At 38.4% G+C, this 21,964-nt stretch overlaps 1 protein-coding gene across 3 annotated transcripts in view; it reads left to right on the top strand.

The window, feature by feature from the left end:
* gabrb2a (gamma-aminobutyric acid type A receptor subunit beta2a) overlaps positions 1 to 21,964 on the top strand; it is a 53,972-nt gene that overhangs the window by 8,364 nt on the left and 23,644 nt on the right. For all 3 annotated transcript variants that reach the window (XM_044127684.1, XM_044127683.1, XM_044127682.1), the window contains 2 exons: positions 290 to 357; positions 20,218 to 20,438. In XM_044127684.1, coding sequence (XP_043983619.1) covers positions 290 to 357; positions 20,218 to 20,438 — 289 coding nt within the window. The remainder of the gene's footprint in view (positions 1 to 289; positions 358 to 20,217; positions 20,439 to 21,964) is intronic.

The following is a 21,964-nucleotide window of genomic DNA, read 5'->3' as shown; positions in this document are numbered from 1 at the left end:
ATCCCTTCACAGTCAAATGGGCCTTGCCAATTAGGCGAAGAGAAATGATGAGCGTATTCCGCTTTGATGAGAGGCTTTTTAACGTGATCGATCCCGCTCATCAATGTTTGATTACCCCGCTAAATAAATGAAATTAACAGCATTTCAATTAAAGTGGGTGTCAGACGTGACTGCTGCTGCCCGGCCCGATGATGCACAGCTCTCCTGCAGCGTCACGGAGCTGTTAAATTTACATGATGGCAGAATTATTCATATCTCGTCCTGTATTAACGCCTTCTCTCCTCCGCAGGTGCTCCTGTGGCGGTGGGGATGAACATTGACATTGCAAGCATAGATATGGTATCTGAAGTAAATATGGTAGGTGGATTTTTCAGCAATCATTCCGCTATTTTGCTTTTCTTCTTCTCTTTTTTTCTTTCTTTTTTTGTATCTGGCACGGAACGCCTTTTTATCACCTTTTTGAAGTGGGCTACTTATCACGGCTTAGTTGAAGCCAAGTTGAGGACATTTTTCCCATTTTCCTCAAACACATCACCTCCTTCCCTCTTCCTAGACTCCGCATTTGCTGCTCTGGTGTGCTGCTGCATTTGAATTCAAAACACACACTCACTGGCGCACTCGGACGCACAGCGCACGAAGAGCAGCCGTGTGTATTTGCTGTGTGTTTGATGTGTGTGCGTGTGGGCGTGTGCGTGGGTGTGTGCGCGAGAGGGGTAGGATAGACATTGGTTGGTTGTGTCACTTTGCACTCTTGCATGAATCGTTCATTATTGAAACGTCATTTATTAGCTATTCCCTCGTTAAAACAAAAGATATTATTTGCAATAAAATAATTTGCCAACAATGACACTCTGACACTTTGTTCCGGTTGACGCCCAGGGTGGCATACAGTTGCGGGAGGCAGGACCGCAAGTGCAAAAAAATTATATAGCTGTGTTTCATATTTAGCTAAAGATCCTGTAACTGATATCAGATGTGAATCTTATAAAGAGCAATTTCAAAGTGTCTGTGCTTCATTTGATCACATGTCTAAAATATTTCAAACAGTGTCTTTAAAACACCGTTTGAGATTTATCAAGTTGTTATGAAGATCTACCCCTGCCCCCTGCCCCCATTTTTATTTTTTTTTTTTTTGCTGTTTGTACAACCTGAGATTTTAATTAGGGTTTGTAAAACTTCCAATTTTAAAAGTTGGAAAATTTCAATGAAATAAACAGGCGCAAAACTGTGATGGCAATGGTGCTGCGGACTTTGGGCGGGAGTAGAGCTGCCAGGGCAGCACAGAGGCCCACAGAACAAATGATCACACTCAGTCACAACGAAGGGAAATTTAGGAAGACCAGTTAACCTAGCAGTCATGTTTTTAGATTATGTGAGGAAGACAGAGTACCTGTAGGGAACATGATGGTTACATTCAGAAAGGCCCCAGGATGGGGACTCAAACCTTGGATCTTTGCAAACTGTTAATATTATTATTATTTTTTTATTATTACTGTGAATAAATTCAGGCAGCAACAGATCAAAATATGTTTTAAACGATTTTTTGTTTGCATATATTGACTAAACAAGATTTCACACTGGAACACATCTATAGTATTAATCAATCACATACATGTTGCATTGCTGGTTACAGGTGCATAAGCCCCCCTTCTACATGCATGGTGCATTCCTCCATCTGCAGATGATTCCTAGAATGCTGAGGCTGCATTTCTGGGAGATGATCTTGATGAAGTTCAGGATGTGGACATTACCTAAATGAGTTTGGCAGAAATGGGTTCGAAGCTGTAGGCTTCATAAATTTGAGAAAATATAGTTTTTTGGTCTATATGCCTCATTTCAATCTGTTTCAGATTGAAAAGAGGCTCTGTTCATTTTAAATTTTGAAGCTGCTTTTTTTTTTTTTGTTGTGGAGTTGGGACAATATTTTACCTTTTTTTTTAAGTGGTTGGGTCAGGAATGAGTAATGTTTTATTCAACACTCATGTTTTGTTATTTGATGAAAGAGTTGGTTGTTGTAGCCTCGCAGTGTTTATGCGAAAGTGAAGCTAGTTATCAATAGGGTACCATTTATTCGACTTGCATTTTAAAAATATTTTAATTTTGAGATTAATTTTATCAGTTACTGTGAAATGTATGATTAAATCAGAGGAATACTTATAATTCACAAGACTTCAATAATGGACTTTATTTTAAATTAAAGCCACAAAAGCCACAGTGAACAGATTCCTAATTTGACAACATTAAGCTAATTTTCTTGTGGCCACTGTAAAATGGACACTCTTAGGTGTAACGTGTAATGTCAAGAAAAATCCACAGCTCAGTATCGAGCAATGTGACAACCATTCCCAGCCCTGCCTGAGTAAAAACAAAATACGTTGACAGAACAAGCTGTTAGAAATGAACCAGCAAAATTGTTCTTAATCAGTTAATTCGGTCCAATTTTAGCTAAATATCAAGGTGATTTTCCTTGAGTGGCTTTATCCTACATGTTAAAAGCAATAAAGAAATATAAACTGATTTGTTAGTGACGTCTAAAATGAGGACCACAGCTAATGTGTGCTGTTCACTGGCAATCACTGTCTGGCGTCTTTCAGACCAGGAGAAAAAAATTCAGCATCCTATGAATGCAAGAGCACCATCTATTGATCGGTGTCATAGTCAGACTGGTCCACTAATGCTTGCATTACGTAAATAAAGATTCTTATGTTGATTATATTTAATCTGCTTCAACAACTTCAACTTTACTTGGGCCAGAATACATTTAATCCACCCTTCTGCAGTAGTATAGCACTCTTTGATAGTCTTTCACAGTCAAGCATTAAAGTTATTCAACCCTTGAGATATGCATTTTTTTAAAAACAATTTTTTTCCCCATTTTTTTAACATTAGATAATTTAAATGTATGCTTCATACATATTTGTTAATGATTCAGTTTATTTCACATTTGAAAAATATTTATACTCAGCAATCTTAACATAAACCTAAAATAATAGAAATATCTGACTTTTATCTCCTCTTATCTACATGTGTCAAACTCAAGGCTCTGGGGCCAAATCTGGCCCATCATATCTTTTTTCTGTGGCCTTCTAGACACATGAATAGAACACTGAAGATAACAGTTGTATGAATGAATAATGGTTTATCAATAAGATGAAGGTAGTTTTCATTTGTAAGCTGCCAAATTACATCAATGTGAAAAGATGTCCAATGTTACATGCCATTAAAAAGTACTTATCAAGTGCAGAGAAAGCTATTTATTAATATTTTAATTGTTTTTCAATAGGTTTTATCAATGCATTCTACCACAATCAGCCATTTTATAACATTAAAAATCTTGACATGAGCCAAAATGATGCTTTTTGACACATTATGTTTTACATCATCCGTTGCTGTCACATTGCTGTCAGAATTATACTCAATTATTCCAAACTTCAGAAATTTATTTTATATGTATTGGCACTTGGGCTCAAAGATTAACCTATTTATCTTTTTGTTTTCTTTGGATTTTGCATCATGTCAACTCTTCACAATGGTCATTTTAAATTTTTATTTTCAATTATTAAATCTAATATCTCATACAGCTAAATGGACTGTGATACTTTTCATGTAGAGGCCCAGAAATTGCGAAGGCACTCTTGGTCAATTGGCATTTTAAAAGCCTGGAATACACTTCCTATTGGTTAGATGATAGGAATCAAAGGGAAAAGTCCATGTCTTTATTTAATTGTAGTTTGTAACTCTGCCAATAGATGGCACTATGTCAGCTGATGCTTCAAACTTTGATAAAAATTGTTCCAGGCTGTGTGACAAGATTCAATATGTTTTACATCTTTAAAAAAAAACCATGGCGATGTCATTATTTTTGAATAATTCAGAGGAAACAGTCACAGCCTGAACACATAGAAAAGCACAAAAAAAAAAAGTTTAATTTTCCAAGCTTTCAAAATGGAGTGCCTGTCAGCCATTTATCGCTTTTAGCAAGAAAACATGGCGGCTTATTTATTTAGGTGAGTACGGAATAATCAGAGCGTCTCCTTCAATGGAAGTGATTTATTATTAGTGGAGGAGGCTGCCAGAATGGAAGTGACTTGGTGGGAGAAGAGGGGGCGTCCATGGAGAGTTGAAATCTTCTTCTCCCGTCTCCAACCGTCTCTCCCGCTCTCCTGACTGGATCCCTGGCTGTTACGCTGAGCTCAACAGCCATGTAATCCATCCCTCTCATTTCTCAGAAAAGCTCTTCCTGCCAGATCCACTTTGACAGATTTAGACAGAAAGTGAAAGATAAAACACTGTAACCACAAACCTCTAGCTCCTTGTGGACTCCTGCTCCACATGTTGTTACCTTGTGAAAAATCCCTGTAAATTGCATAACAGGTTGGAATCTCTTCCCCCTCTTCTTCTGCTCTTCATGTCTAGCTCCTTTCAGCTGGAATAAAGGGTAAGCAGTTGACGAGATTGATCCCGGAGAAATCAATAATATCACCGTGATCACGAGGACGCAGCCGGTGACCTGTGCTCGGTGTGGCGCTGCTTTGATCCTCCTCATCACGGCCAGCTGCTTTTAAGATTAAAGTGCTGATGGGAAAACAAGCGGGAGAGGAGAGACTGAAACAGGCAAAGACAGAGAAGAGGAAGGTTTTAATAGAGATGAAGGTGACTGTGATTGCACCTTGATTATCGGCACAACAGTGGGAAATGTTGCTGTTGTTTCTGTCTTAATATGCAACATCTGGAGAAGGCACGTGTTGTACTGAGATGAGAGAAAAGCAGAAAAGCATTTTTATTTAGCGAGCTAACTAGCAGTGCGGCAACAAGTGGGGGATGGGGAAGAATTGTACTACTATTCTTCATACAGACAGATAAAAACAGACCCTTTCTCTGTTGCATTCTATGTAGTGGCAGGATTTTAGGTCTAGGTGTAATCTGGAGTTTGTACTTCTCACTGCCAGGGTTGGGGTGCTTGCTAATAGAAAAAAAGGTTTTAGACAAATTGAAAAGTAAATACAGATAGACACGTGTCCTAATGTCTTAGTAGTTAGAGAGAAAAAAACGTCAAGTTCATGGGGTACATCATGGGGTGGCAGCATCATTTTCAGTGGGTGTTTTGCGGTGGAAAGGACTGGTGCACTTCACAAAAAGAAGCATAGTGACAAAATATTAAATTAACAATCCAAGACATCAACAAGGATTCTGATGTGTGCAGCTTCGACCCAAATCCTTCAAAAGAATGAACCCAAATTAGTCACAATGTGGCATTAGGACAAGAAAGTCGAAGGTCAAAAACGCTCTGATCAGAAAATGTGTACGAATTGTCCAGACCATTTTATTTGTAAAGCGCATTTTAGCGACAACACAGTTTAAAGTGCTTCAAATGATAAAAACATAACACAATATATTACACGACCAAAAAATATTACACTGCAGAGAAAAAATACAGAGAAATAATGAAAAGTGGCAATTCAGACTAGGATTAATCTATGTTCCACTTATTATTAATCAAAGGCAACTCTAACAGATGGAGTTGTAAGAGGATGTGAGCAATGTTGCCTACAAAGCTGACTCAGTCCTACCAGTTTTGTCAGGAGGAACAGGCCAAAGTTTCTGCAACTTTTCGGAGAAGCTTGTAGAAAAATCCCCAAAATGTTTTGCCTCCAGTTCTGCAGCTTAAAGAAAATGCGACCAAATTTGTTGGATATCTGTAGACTGATGAGTTTCTAAGCATTCTCCTGGCAATTTGCAAACATATATTATTTTGGTGATTTTCTGAAAAACAAAGACTTACAGTTTTTATAGTTTATTTAAAAACATCTGAATTCAAATGGATCTGGTTGGGACCACGTAAACAACAGACAATGTAAATGTAATGTAAATGATGGTTATTAAGTCTCTGTCATTTTATGCTGTTGCAGATTTGATCATTTTGGAGGCTTATACAATTTGACATTTAATTCTAATTCATGCCTCTGAGGGCTCTATATTCAACCCAGGAAATGTAGCTAAATGACTCTAGTAAATAATATCTATGAGCAAAAGGTAAAATGATTACCGGCATAATTTATGAAAATATTTAACTGTAATGAAAAATAAAGTGAGATATGACATCCAAAATAAAACTAGAAAATGACAAAATGCTACCAAGTAGGAGTACAAAGCGTCATGCTGGAGATCTAACATAGAGCTATTTTCTACAGACAAAAAAAAAATTTGCAGATGTTTGTTGTTGCGATCACCAGTCAGATATGAGCAGTAATTTAGGTGAAAACCAACTCTTTTTCTACTTCTAATCCTAGAAGATTTGAACCAAATGTTGTTTACTGATGATCACTTGAAGACTGCTAAATGTGCCAACATAAGATGATAGTGAGAGTCAGATACTGTAGCCTCACCCCATCCCAAAATCAAGACTTCTGCTTTTGCTGTGATAAAACTCTAAATGTTTGTTTTTGTTGCCATAATGGGTGAATTACTCTGCATTTCATTAAAATAATATGTCTGCTTTGTACGAAAGAATCACTAAAGAAATTATTACCAATGTGAATACAAACAGTAGCAAAGAGAAAAACAATCTCCTCCTTTAGGAACATGATTCATTAGACTAAGTAAGTTGAGTGCGGAAATCCTAAGTTGAAAAGCAGATCGGTTTTGATCGTGTCAGGTTGAAACATGCAACTCTAACCATGTGAATATGAAGGAAGATGGAGGACTGAATGAAGTGGAAAAAATAATAGTGGATCTGAAATCTGTGCGTGTCGGTCTGCCATGGTGAAGTTAGCAGGACTTTGTTGTCGACAGCTGCTCGCTGCTCTAATTAAAGACAAAACAGCCTTTGGTGAGGAATGAACTCTCCGTTTTGGTTGAAGCTTGACATCTGTATTCTCTGTTAACATGAAGGGCGCCACCGTCGCTGCAGCTGAGGATTTTTGTTGCCTCTCCTTCTTTTGTCAGGCTCATGTAACAAGCCTTTTTTTTTTTTTTTTTTGGGTGCTTTATTGTGTGACCCAGCACGCTGGCCTGCTGAGGCTGAAAGGTCAGCCATGTTGTCGGGCAATAAAAGCATGCAGCCCAGTCAACACCGTGATCGCAGCTTCGCCTGCGTGACATTACAAATGTGCTATTCTGAGAGGGAAGTGTCCTCCGAGTCCGAGGTGTGACCACACATTCTGGGTGAACGGGCTCTGCTGACTCACCGGGGTTAGTGGAAAACATGAAACAGATAACATCGCGGCCGAGACCCTCTCTCCACTGCTGATCCCTGTCTTTCTGATCAGTGCTGGCATCTCGCTCCGTCGCTCATCTCCGCTCAGCTGAGGTTTCATTTGCATAATGCTGTTTGTTTTCGCCGAAATCAGGCACCCAGGAAGCAGACCCCGGTTACGGTGCATTAAAAAGTGTTTCTGCACACAGCCGGTGCAGCTGATTAAATACAAGTCGAGTCTGTTTTCTCAGCAATGCATCAGTGCTACATAATAATGCCTTCTGCATGCAATCCGTACATGGAGTGTGGCTGCAGTGTGCACTGCGAGGCAGGAATAAGTGGGAAGCTAAATGAGTGTTTTCAGTCCTCGCCTCTACTTCCTCCCGCTCGTTAATTACATGTAAAATACCTGAGGTTGGTGGTTGTTAAGAGGAGCTGTCTGTTCCATAATACCATTCTCTGAATGTTAATTAGCTGCTAGTGAATTATAAGATTTAAACAAACCAGCTGTGGTGGCTTCTGGGACAGAGGAATTAGTGGGGCGTTGTTGCATTAAGATCATTATCCTGACAACTGCTGGTTTCTCTCCATGAGTAAGAGGGTCCGGCCGCAGGATAACAGCCGCCGATGACCGGAGGGAGCGGCAACAGGGGCCTCCACGCTACGGTGCGACCGTGTGAGGGATGCGGCATCTCTGAATTAGCAACCATTTTTATCTCGTTTGTCCAAACGGATCCTGTTCCATTTTATTTTCAGCTTGTGGAAAATAAGCTTGTGTTATTTTTACTCGGTGTTGCCATGACAGCGCTGGCTTTTTTTTTCCCTTCCCCTTTCTCTCCTTTTCATCCGGGAAAGTCAAGGAAAAGCAAACAAAGCCTTGTTTTTCAGGTTTTAAATGATGCTAATCCAGGTTAAGAATGCTTTGTTTTTGTTTTTTGTAACAGCACTTATGGTTTTATTAGCATTTTGTTTTGCTGCTTTTTAAGCAGAATTGTTTCTGTTAAGAATTTTTTTCTAATATAAAATTGCAAACTTTGATCTTGATTTAGATTACATACATGCAGTATCTAGCAAAAGTATTCATGCCTTTCTTTACCTTTTCACCTTTTGACACATAACAACCAATGACATAAAGGTTTGTTATTTTAAACTAATCTGATACACCAACATGAAACAGTGCACAGCTGTGAAGTAAAACATCCAGAAAGCATCTTTTTTTCTGAAAATGCTCACGTTTGGTCAGATATGATAGAGAGCATCTGTGATTATCAATTTCAAGTCTTCCTGAAGGCTCTCATCAGTCTATACAGGCCATTTAAAGACATAAGTTTGAGCTAATCAGTTCCATTGTAGCTCGACTTGTCTGGATAGGGTTGTTGTTCTGCTAGTCAGGGGTCTTAAACTCCAGTCCTCGAGGGTCGCAGTCCTGCAGTTTTTAGATTTGCCACAGGTACAAAAAACGCTGGAATGAAATGGCTTAATTACCTCCACCTTGTGTAGACCAGTTCCCCAGTGCCTTAATTATTCTATTCAGGTGTGGTGCAGCAGAGGCACATCTAAAAGTTGCAGGACTGCGCCCCTCGAGGACTGGAGTTTGAGACCCCTGTGCTCGATGGTGAATCTCCACTCCAGTTTTAAGTCTTTTGCAGCTTCTTAAGGGAGTCCTTCCATTATTTCCTTGTTGTTAGCTCCATCCTCCATCTTCTGCCATCACCATGTTTCACAGCGGGATTGCTGTTTTCAGGGTGTCAGTGTTTTCGCCACACTGTGTATTACTTTAACAAATTTGCTATGTCTGGGTTGAATGGTGTTCTTTTAAATGTTTAAAGCTTGTCGATGTTGTGTTAATAACCTACACCAAACTTCTCCACAACTTTCTCTCTGACTTGTCTGCTGAGTTCCTCGGTCTTTATGATGCTGTTTGTTGATCTCAAAAGTTCTTTAACAAACTCCCAGGGTTTCTGCATTTTTGTGTAAAATGGAATTGCATACAGCTATGATCTACTATTACTATTTAGACAACGTTTGAAGGCAGCTGGTTGCACTGGATTTTATGTAGGGGTATCACAACAAATAACCACCTAATAAATTCCCTGATACATCCTGTAAAACTCTTGCATGCATTAGTATCCTGCAGTCCTAAATAATGCATTGCAGTCTTACCTGGATGTCCTGCTACTTCCCCTGCAGTCTTCCAGCTGATAAAAAATGCTGCAGCATGAGTTCTTACTGGGACCGGTAAAGGAAGTCACATTCATTGGTTAATGCATTCAATAATTCAGTACAAAATCCCTCTTATCACTTGTATAGATCTCAGTGACCTCAACTTCCGTAATGCTTTCCACCTCACAAGAACACTCTGCTTTCAAGATGCAGGTTTAAAAAACAAACAAAAAAAAAGATGCAGGTTGACTTGTTATTCCAGGAATTTCCATAGTAGCAGCTGGAAGCAGAGATTTTATTTTCCAAGCCACCCTGCTTGTTTTCTTATGGCCTTTTTAACCCTCTCTCTAATTTTTACTTCAGCTTAATTTATTTAACATAATATTTTAATCTATTTCTTTCCCTTAAATTTAAACTTTCTTCATTACAATGTCATTTTGCTTTCATACCATTGGTCAACAGTTTACGTGCAACTTATGTGTGAAAATGCTATGCAAACTGATATGAATTGAAATCATTTCCTGCAAACTTTACAGTGCATGCATGATTCTTTTTAATAATTTAAAGACATAAGGAAGATTAGTGTCCTGTTCCTCTGTTGCAGCTCTGACTCTGTTCTCCTCTGTTTGCTCTGTGGAGTTTTCCCAAAAAGCTTAAAACAAGAACACAGGCTGTCTGGAACAGCATTATTAGTTATGCTGAGTGAACCTGCACAGTAGAAGATTTATATGGTTTGTAATATAATAAGAACATAAGAACAGCTGTTAATCCTTCAGCTTTTTTATGCATCCCTGGTCCTTCACTGGATATTTGTTAAATAAACACAGTGGAGTACTGACGTTAAGGCTTAGGAAATAAGCCTTAACGTACAGTTGTGTATATACACTACAGTTGTGAGAGAAATCTTGGTTAAAAAATGTCCAGTGTCAATAGCGTATGGTGCCAAAACTGCCTTGGCCTCCCCACCTAATATCCCTCCCTGGGTTATGGTATAATGCCATACAGGGACGGCTGGTATAGGTGGGCTAGTAGGGCTAAGCCCTCTCTAACATTTACAATAAAGTAGTTAAAATAAACAACTTAAAATGAAATACCTAAAAAAATACAGTTTATGCACTGTGTATAATATAATCCTCAGGATTTCAGTGCGGTAATAAAAGGTAGTAAATTAAATTAAATCAAATTAAGGCCAATAAAAGGTAACAAATAGAATTTGACTTGGTAGTCATTTTTTTTTTTTTTAATTCATGACCTCTTCAATATATTTAGAATTTTACATTAATGCTGAGTTTTTGTTTTAAGTTCGATTAACTATAAAATCTGCATTAAAAATTATATCTACTCCCAGTATCTGAGATGACGTTGATAGACTCGATTGGTTCCGCTGTCTGATGTGCGCATGCGTAGGGTTATAAGCGCCTAAGGTGTTGACTAGCGAGTCATTTTTGCGCCTCACCGGGAGAAAATATACGTTTTCACGACTTTGGCTCAATGACCAGGTGACAGAGAAGCGCTTTGTAAAGTGTGCAGAAAAAAATATATAAATACTTCTTGACTGTGATCAAACCAAATCTAGCGGTGCATCCACCTTAAGTTAAATAACATCGCCAACTACAGCACAAACAGATGGCAGAGTGGACATGAGCAAAAATTAAAATTCTACTGCAGTTTTTGGAAAAGCAATTAAACTTTTACCTGTACAGTATTCATCAGCTGATACCATACATGTTATTGTTTGCAAGCGGAAATTTCGCGAATGTGCTGGATGAGAAAAGCCGATTCTTTTACTTGCTATAAGTAGCCGCGCTGCCGCGGTAGAACGATCCCGTTATCAAAATGAAACCCGGAGATGTAGATTTTGTTAATTCTGTGCTGTGCGCAAGCTGAAAACCCGTTAAAGGACAACTCAAAATCACTATTTTCTCGCTCTGTGTGTCAGCCACGCAGAGCCACTTTACCTATCTGAACTCCACGCCATCAAACACGCAAACGATTCACACTCAAAAACAGAACATTCAGTCCGTTAAAGTTTTCAGACCTGATGTTTATTCTGCGGTTATTAATAAGTGATCGTTTGAACACAGCGGTGGTTAAACCTTATTAGCTAATTTAAACATCTGCTCTACTGGTGATCTGTCAGAGTTGGTGTGTGGGTTGCCTTTGTTTAACTTAACGGAAACACCAAATTCCGCTGCACATCAACGCATAGCATTTATTTTTAAAACTTTTGTTGACAGTTAGTAGCAAACTGATATTATGGCTTTATTGAGAATAAAACATTGGCTTGTGAAATTTGTATGTCATAGCATTTTATTCATATTCTTAAAAAAAAGCAAAAAAACAAATATCCTAAGTCTTTTGGAAATGCTTTTGGGATATTTACATGTGAGATGTTTGTCAAGACAAAGTCACAGTTGCACCTTTATCCCCCAGTAAGTGGGATAAAGTTTTGTCTTATCTGGGCCGTCATTTTACATGGGTCAGAGCTGTGAATTCACTCATGGTGCACCAATCGCAGTTTTCTGGCCGATCGCCGATTACCAATCTTTTGAAACCCTGACCTGCCGAAAATGAAACCCACTCTTGCCGTTGCCAAAATTGCTTTTGGCAACAGTGGGTGGCTATTAACTGCAACCGTGCAGACATGACTTGGCGGGCCAGACTGTCAGTCAAACCTCTCTCACAGCAGAGCAGGAGAGGACAGTGGCTGATTTTCAAACCTTTGTTCAGATGGATAAGATTGGGGGACAAGATTGGCTTCATATGTAAATATCGGCCGATCACCGATCTCCCAAAATTGAGGAAATCAGTGCTGATAAATCAACTGGCCGATAAATCGGTTCACCCTAGAATTAACCTCTCCTCTAAAAGAGACTTCTTCTCGATTTTGTGTTGGTAGTAAAAATATTGTAGAGGTAGTAAAAATAGGTAGTAAAAAGTAGTAAACTCAAGTCTAGGATTCCTATCTAAACCCTGAATCCTGCTCTGAGTCTTAGAAGGATTTAAGATTTTAAGCAAGTTATTCTGTTTATATTGATGTTAGTAACCTACTCATTAACATTCCAGGTTAAAACATTTTATGTTCGTTTAAATATATTTTCCAGCAGAGAAAGTTTCCATACCTGAATAAATTGTTTGCTAAAGTTTCCTCTCTTAATTTGGAGAACTCCAGGTAGCAGATCCAGCCTTCTCAAAATTAGTGTGGGTGCAGTAACAGGAGCTGCTGATGCAGCGTAAGATGCTGAGTCCTGCAGTTTGTAGTGGAAATACGCAAAATGAATGAAAACAAAAACAGTTCTAACTAGGATAGTTGAAGTGCATGTAAACACAGTCATTAATCATGATCACCACATTTCTCTTTGGTGCTCCTGGAGAGCTCAACATGAGTGTGATGGATGTTTGAGAAGCTGCAGAGAGCACCCATGACTCATTTTTTTTATTCCACTTTCAGTTTTTTCTCTGCTTTATTAAAATTATTTCTGGCATAGCATTTTTCACTTAATGACCAAACATCAATGTGTAAAAAAAAAAAAAAAAAAAAAAAAAAAATGGAGACATCTGCACAAATTTAATGGGCTCTCCCTTTGCTTGTTCAGTAACTTTTCACCAAGTTTCACTAAAGTCAGCAGAAGAAATGTTGCTCTCTTTGCTTACCTTTCTTTGCAAACACAATATTCAGTAATGAGATAATAAAAGTTCAAAATGTGAACGTTTTATGGCTATTGTTCCTGTTAGAAGTTTTACAAATGTAAAACTGACCTAACACAGGATCCTAAAGGACGTCTGGGATGTTTGCCACTACTTGTACCATTTACAGCCAATCTGTTCACTCAAGTTAGAAAAAATGCCACACCACTGCTTATGGATGTTTTTAATTGTTTTCCGTTACAGATTCACATGCAACATTGATGCCTAGAGTCAAAATTTCCTGATGTCTTCTTACAAACCCTATTTTGTTCATCCCATGTTGCTCCTGACAGCCGATGTAGCTGTAATAGAGAATTTTCGCCAACCCTGTTCTGACAGATCTCACTGGGAAACATAAATGAACTCCTTGTCACTCTGTCAGGCTCTTAATGGGGGATTTTTAAGCCCAGAAACACTTGAGCAATGACTCACTGTCACTGAGCACCCGACCCTGATGTTTTTTACATTAGCTTGACCTTGTATGAATTTTTACTTTCATCCTCAGTGCAGTCATGACTTTCTTTTTTTAATGTTGAGGTTCTCCATAAGAACTTTCTCACAGCTCAAAAATCACATCTGTGTGACCTTAATGGAAGTTTCCTCTTCACCCACAGAATCAACATGTGACAAACCAGTTTGGCACTTTTTGGACTTTTATACAGTCCCGTAATATCCTCATGACTTGATACTTTATTCTGTAATTATTTAATTAAGAGAAGATACGATTTTTTTAGTTCTATGTTTTTTCCCTTCCGAGTTCCAAGATGTTTGATCTGCTGATTTTACCGCTGTATTCACAGTACAATGGCTGCTGAAAAGACAAGTGTTTTGTTGTTAACATACCGTCCAGAAACCACTTGCTGCATTCTTGTTGGTTGCGCAGGAGGCTCTATTTCTGCTTTTCAAAGATGTGTTGTATGGTTGTGTAATTGCTCATCTGTTTGCAGCCATTTTCACATGCGAGTGTAAACGTTGAGTTTGAGGTTGTGGCTGGCAGCTCAATAACAAATCATCCTGAAAGGAGCTCAAAATATTCAGACCTCAGCAGACTAAAATGTGACTAAAAGACTGATTCTGTGCAAAAAAAAATATAGGACATGTTTTCTATAGTCCATAGACCTATTCTAGCCTGTTCAATAAAGTATGCAACATGCTTTGAGTGCATGTGACTGGAATCCTTTAATAATAATTTGTTTATGTCTATATTATATTTTATATTATACTTTCCAGCTGAAGCCCAATCCTTATTTTTTTGTATAATTGTTTGATAACTCCTCCTGAATCCATGTCAGTTTTAAAGGTGGTACCTTTAAAACTTGAAATTTTGCAACCCTAATTTTATGTTTCTAAGGCTGCTTCTATACTGGTGCAAAACTGCAAGATAATAAAAACAAAAAAAAAAACCCTCCAGCCTGAATATGTCTCATTCCATCAAAAATGCCTTGCACTATGCATTATATATAACGGAGCCTGACTATTTTAAGACTCCACTAAATCAACATGATGAAAACCAACAGATTTTGAATTTTGTGTGAATGATGTCGTCTGATTTGTTGAGTTGTGCACTGAGCCAAAAATATTGTGCACTGATGGCACAGTTGAAAGTGCACAAGATAAAGAAAGTACTGAGGGTGTTTCCTTCTCTTCAGTGGCGCACAAATGGATAGTAGATGTGCAGGAACCTCTCAGGGAAATTCTCCATCCTCTTTTAGACATGATACCTATAGTAGTAGTGATATAATGGGCAGGAAATGAGCAGGGGAAAACCCATTACTGGTAAGAGTGCAATACCATCATCATTGCCTTTGCAAAGAAACTATAGTAGGAGTCTTGAGGGTAATGGAGACTGCAAGGATTCTTGAACAAAAAATAAAATAAATAAATAAAAACACCAGCTGTGAAATGGTTAAATATGTTGCCAGTTTATCCTACAGACAGAGGGCAGTGTTTACTCTATGTTCTCTGTACAAATTTGTACCCTTAAAGAGAATTAACACAGAAATAAAAAGCTGATCTCTCTGACTCCCTGTGCTGTAGTCACTGCACAGTTGATCAAAGCTCACTAAAAGTATTAATAGCACCTGGCCTACTGAGCCTGCTGTGAATTAGACTAAAGCAAAAGTCAACCAGTTAGTTAACAATTACTAAGGACAAGAACAAATAATTACCAAACTCTGAGGTAATTAGTCAGTTTTACAAGCAAATTATAAAGATAAAAAATATAATAATCTGCTTCTGAGACATGGAAATGATTTGTTATTTTCTTCTGTGAAAACCTGGATCACACAGGAACTGACTTTATGATTTTTTTTTATTCAATTTTCTTTGACATCTTAAAGGAGCATTTGTGTGTGAGAAGTAGACATATATCCATGACTACTCACAGTAGCTCACTGTCAGGGTCCCTCAGTAAAAGCAAGTAAGAGAATCAGCGCTGAGGCTAGTCGGTCTCCTGCTACTGACAGAATTTGATTTTTGTGAACTGAAACTGCTCCCTTCAAAGCATCAGGCCTCTTCTGACAAAGCAGAAATTTGAACCCAAGGCTGGCAGGAATATACTGGCCGGCTGCAGAACTAGTCAGTTTACAAACAAGTCCTGTCAAGCTTAATGTATTAACCTGATGACATTATCTTAGTTCATCCACCCAGTAAAATTACTAGCATCAATATGTTGCAGCTATACTGGAAAGTTTCTCTCATAATTTGAGCAAGTTAAAACAGGGAAATGTATGATCCATAAACCTTTGCACTTGATGCACTGGTGCACCTAACACTTTCATTTATGTGCGTATTTATTGCACATTTTTGTCATTTCCCATGCAGACTGAAAGTAAAATAAAGAATCTTTTTATACTTTTAAAAAAATGTATTGGAAGTATTCTATCATAAAAACGCAAGTGAAGTTAATGTACAAAGACTTTTTTTATTTGTTGCTTTTATTAGCGGTAGTAGTTTTTTTTTTTTTTTTTGCAATTTTCTACTCATTTCCTCATTTCAGTTCACTTACTGTCATAAGTTAACACACCAACAAACACAGAATGTCTTCCAATTTGCAGTTTATTTGTTTTGTGGTAAAAGAGAGAATAAAGTCTAAAGTAGAAGTTAAAAAGTTCATTAACTTTTATATTTGCAAATCTTTGAAGAGAGGCATTACTTTCTCTGTGATACAGAAGAAAAATCTGCAGTCTGATGTGTTTACTACATTTTCCATCCTCTATGCTACCCGATAAAACCTAACAAGGAAGGTTTAAATGGGGAGCCGGTGCCTATCTCAAGCAGTCAATGGGGGAGTGGCAGCATACATCCTGGATGACTTTCCAGTCAATTACAGGGAAACACTGAGAGATATACTGGACAAAAAAATAACACAGAAACACACCATATTAGGAATTCAGACATAAAAACTATGTTTATTGTTGGTAAAGCAACCTACAACTGCTTCATGCTAAAGACGTAAATATAATATTCTGCTCTCTGTCTGTTGTGCATCCTTAGTTATGCATCCAACATGTTGTTTTTAGCTTATTTGACAACCAGCAACAAAGTTCCTTCTAATTCTGTCTATAAAAATGAACAAATGTTTTAGGAGTGGATGAGTCGGCAGCACAAACACAAAACCACCCAGCATCAAGACTGCTGTGTTTAACAAGCAGAAACAATGCTGAGGGCTATTCTAATTAGATGAATCTGCTCCATAAAGACTTTTATTTTGAAGGCCTGAAGGAAGTTGTGTTTCAGTTCTTTTTTTCATTTTTCATACGTTTGCTTTATTCAAACATATGAAAAATTACAAATTCTTGGGTCTCTATGGCCACAAGGCCTCATTATTAATATTTTAATGTCTATGTGCATGCACATGTTAGGAGTATCAGTGGACCCTTGTTTACAGACAAACTTGTTCTTCCTGAATACCAAATACATCTGGCTAAATCTGTCTTTCTGCATGCTGTAAAGTCAACACTTTGTTCACAAACACTGAAGCTAAATTAGATTTCTAATTGCATGTGTGACCCAAATACGTGTGGAGCTATTTAATATGTGTGATTAAATTGATAAAAAAAGAAACCTTTTGAGAGAGCTAAAATCAATCAGTATCAATCATACTGGTATGTAAATATTTCCTCTGCAAAAATTACAACCTGCAGTTTTATTACAATGAATTGTTTTTATGTTTGCACCAAAGGCCTTTTATTTCCCTATAAATGTTTTATTTCAATATATGCCAAATTGGCTGGTAAACAGACGTCTGTCCACAGTGATCTGCTCAGTGGTTGAAATGAGCCTTGAAGAGATTCTCACTATAGTTTAAATGGGTGTGTGATGTAAAATCAACTTTTTTCAGCTTTATCATTTTTTAATGTTATTTCCCTTATCAAAAAACATACCTGGAGTGTAGCTTTGTTTCTTTCATGCTTGTTTGAGGAAATCCTTGAATCTCCCATGGCAACCATTCAGTCATGTCTTAACACTTGTTTTCACAAAAACCCAGCATCCCAAATCGGTTTTGGATTTTGCAAACGTAGATCTGTTCATGCAGACATAAAATATTCTTCATATACATCACTTACCAAAATGTAGTGCCATAAATTCATGTTCAACCCTTTAATTTCGATATTTATGTGACGTACCATTGGCAGTTTGTATATTCCAAAACTTCTAATCTGTAATAAATAGTAAACAAAGTTCAACTGTGTTTAATTTAATCTCAGTCTGAATCCAGATGTTCAGTGAAGGCGTCAGAGGTTTGTTGAAGAACATTAGTGAACAATCAGCATCATAAAGACCAAAGAACACATCAGACAGATCAGGGTGTGGAAGATCCAGAGAGGTTAAAACCAGAGGAAAGTTATAAAACTAAAACTCATAGAGCACTGTTTAATCCACTATCTGAACATGGAAAATGTATTGTGCAGCTGAAAAGAGATGAAGACATAGCCACAGAGAACATAAATCAGAGAAACATTTTACAGGCTTTTGATAACTCTGGAGGAACTGCAGAAAGCCACATGTGCTAATCATGGAGTCTATAAATCTGGACTTTATGAAAAAGGGGCAAGAAGGAAACGTCTGATGAACGAAAGCCAGAATAAGTTCTATTTGTCATATGCCATGAAGGGATATAGAAAAATAGCTGCTGAAACTAGAAAACATGTATCCTTTACTTGCTCCTTACTTTGTGCTGCTCTGTCACAGCATTCCCATAAAATACACTGGGGTTTCTGGTTGTAATGCGACAAACTTTGAAAAAGTTCAGGAGTTATGAATAATTTTGCAAAGCAAAATCTGAGAAACTCCTAAAACAGTCACTGATGAGCAATGTGCAACAATCTACTGTATAGTCCAAACCATAACACCGCGTACTTTGTGGCAATTTTGTCAGTGAGTTTTACTGTATTTCATCAAAATGGAACAGATGACGCTAACGGCGAGTTTGTACTGCAGGAGATGCTGTCTCAGTGGATGATACATCAAGAGTATGGCCAACAGCTAACGATCCCAAAGGTGATAGAGATATCCAATCAGCGGACCGATAATGAGACAGAGAGGGAGCCACTGTGAGAGGATGGCTCAGTGGTAACTCTCAAAAAAAAAGATGCATCCATCCTTGCTTGACTTTTCATCCCTGTACAAAAAAATCGACATGGCAGCAACTTGTGTATTTTTAGATGGCCTTTATACGCAGTGTTTCGACTGTGCATGCTGCATGCAATCAAAGATGAGAGTTTAAGAGTGAAAATGGCAATTGCCTTGCAGAGTCACGCTAGTGCATTTCAGACAGACATAAAATCCCTGGAAACATAGTGATAAGTAATGATGATGGAGTTAAAGCTCAAAGGGCCTTGTTTCACGGACTGTATTTTTTTATGTGTTTTTCCACTCGGTGATTGCACTGCAACACACTGTAACCAAACAGATCCGACTGCAGTGCTTTGTTTTACTGTGACTGTGTGGGTGTGAGTCTGTTTTAAAGACTGAGGAGAGGAGGAGGTATAGTTTAATAACACACCTCAGAGCACGTGTGAAAACGAGCTGCACGATATGAAAGCTGCTTGTCCGTCACTAAGGTTGAGTTTGGGAAACTCTCCCTGGATCTCAGCAGCTTGGGTAGCCTGGTAAAGAACACTCCCTTGTTCTACGCATTGCTTCGTGCAGAAGGTCTGGACCCTCAGCTATTGAGAAATGATTGCTTGCTGGAGGCGAGAACTCTGTGGAAACATTAAACGATTGAATCTGATTTTACGCAGCTGCAAATGTTTGGCCAATACCTCTGCAAAACAGCTCGGTGAAGCTTCCCAGAAATTAGGTGAGCTGTAGACAACCACATGAGGAGTAAGACCACAACATTTTTGCCCGTTGTAAAATGTCATTCCTCTCGCTCTGAGTTAAATTGCTGAAAAGTTGGCAGCGTGGCCAACATGGAGCTTCGTTCATTTTCTCTGTTGTAATTGCTAAAGCTACAGGCAGACTAAAGCAGCACAGAAAACTTTTCCTTCAGTTCGCCCGACTGGCCTGGTTGAAACGCAGCTAGAGAAATTGCGCTCACTGGGAGAAATCTCAGACAGAAGAGAGATGTGAATTGAGTGGAATTGCATAGGAAGACAATGGCTGGCCTATGGTTTGGTGTCTGCTGTCTGGTTTTACATGGGTTATGTAAAAAGACAGCAGGGGGACCCAGCGGCAGTTATGTGTTTAGCAGGAGCATTGTCTTTGTGGACAACAGAAATTGGGTTCATTCATTTAAGCAAAAACTAATATGCTGAACCTTTGAGAGCTGTCAGCCTGTTCATCAAGTTCACCTCTGGGCAGGAACTGAAAATCAAGAGCCTTTTACTGGCTGATTTCCAGGCACAAATCCGACTTTCAAACATAGTCCACAGATAACTTTTAACCAAATATAAGATACTTTTAACTGCTGTTTTGAATGAGAGTAGAAAACATTTTGGTAGTCCTTCGGGTTTCAAGATCTCTTCCACTGCTTGTGATTCACCATTAGCACTGACAGTGTGATAGACCCTTAGCATTATGCTAACATCATTGTGATATATGGTAGTGGTAGCATATGACAATAAATGATTTAATAATGCATGTATAATCACCAGTAAGTATTATGTGTGCATTTCTAGACTTTCTCTGATTTCTCTAACTCCTGCCTTCCCTCTTGTGTTCATCAGGACTACACTTTGACCATGTACTTCCAACAAGCGTGGCGGGACAAGCGCCTCTCATACTCAGAGATCGCCTACAACCTCACACTGGACAACCGGGTGGCTGACCAGCTCTGGGTCCCTGACACCTACTTCCTCAATGACAAGAAGTCCTTTGTTCACGGTGTTACGGTCAAGAACAGGATGATCCGTCTCCACCCCGATGGGACGGTGCTTTACGGGCTCCGGTGAGTCAGCTGCACCTGTTTTATTTTAATTTTTAAAATGAAATTTCTCCTAATTTAATTTTTCACCAATAATAATGGTGGTGGTCAGAAGGGTCGGTGGTAGGCCTGTCACGATGACAAATTTTGATTAATTGTCTCAAAAATTATTGCGATATACGATAATATTGTTTGGAGACCTTTTTACACTGATTTAATGGAAATGACATAATAATTCATGCGATTTCCTGCCAAAGAGATATACACTTTATTTTCAAAAGAACACTTAACACTGGAACTGATAAAATAAACAAAACCACCAAAAACAAAAATAAAATGGATTCTCATTATCCATTAACAAAAATGTACTTGAATAAAAACACCAAAGTGTAAATAAATACTGCATTCAACCAAAAGAGTGCAGATTATGAAGTCTGTATACTATATTGCCCTTCAGTAATCATTAGATTTAAATAAAGAAGATGGGCACATCAACTACCTGATGCAATAGTTCACACTACAAGTTAGTTCACACCTACATTTTCCCCTTAAGACAATCTTAGAACTTTGATTGTTCTAAGATTGTCACTTGTGATTTCGTAACCGATCAACCTGTAGTGTGTGGTGTGTTATAGTAGGTCACCGAGGCCGATCTAAATCAGGTGATTTTCCCTGACTGGTACAGTTAACGCAGCCTGTTGAATGTGACAGGTAGCCAATCAGAAAGCGTGGATTCTTCTCCGCGCTTTCTGAGGGGAAATTACAGAGGGGAATCCCAAACAACTGACAGGCGCGACCCGAAGTCCAGCAGACGTTGGAGATAATATGTGGAAACAAAATTAATGTTTATAAAACATTTTGTGCAAAGAATATAGAAATGACAAGAGGAGGAGTTGGAGCGAAATCGCTACGCAGTTGATGAACGCGGTAACTTTTCAGCTGTTCTTCGTTAACGTGACATAAATAGGTTATAATGATTTTCATTCAGTCAGGATTTTACGCTGACACTAGAGCCACATGCATTGCAGGTAAATTGTATTAAAGCATTGATCAATGCCTGGTTTTAAAATTAGTTAATCGACTTGTGGCCATTATTTTGTGCCCATTGTTGGACACCACACGGCACGATCGAACCCGATCGAACTGTTATACCTAGGATTTCTGTCGGCTAATGTTTGGTCTCTCGGGTTTTGAAAATGGGCCGACAATCAGCTGACAACTCTAAGATCGTGTAGTGTGAACTGGACATTACAATAAGGATATGAGGAAGGGAGGGTCAGTGGAGAGCAACAGAGTTGAGCCTTTTTTCATTTAGTGTCATCAACAGAAAGAGAAAAAGGCCGGAAGAGATGATAAAGTCGATAATTAAAATTAGTCAATAGTTTTAATTTATCGAACGATTAATTGATTTATCGTTTATGCGACAGGCCTACTCGGTGGCATCGGTGCGTGGCCTCCTCATTTCTGTCAGACTGCCCCATGGCTGCTGTGGCTACAGTGTAGCTTAACACTATCAGTGAGTGAAAGTGTGGCTGAATGACTGAATGTAG

Source organism: Gambusia affinis, linkage group LG09 (genome assembly GCF_019740435.1).
Source record: "Gambusia affinis linkage group LG09, SWU_Gaff_1.0, whole genome shotgun sequence".
Lineage (NCBI taxonomy): Eukaryota > Metazoa > Chordata > Actinopteri > Cyprinodontiformes > Poeciliidae > Gambusia > Gambusia affinis.
The sequence above is the reverse complement of the archived record's forward strand: the minus strand, read 5'-3'. Positions and strand labels throughout refer to the sequence as shown.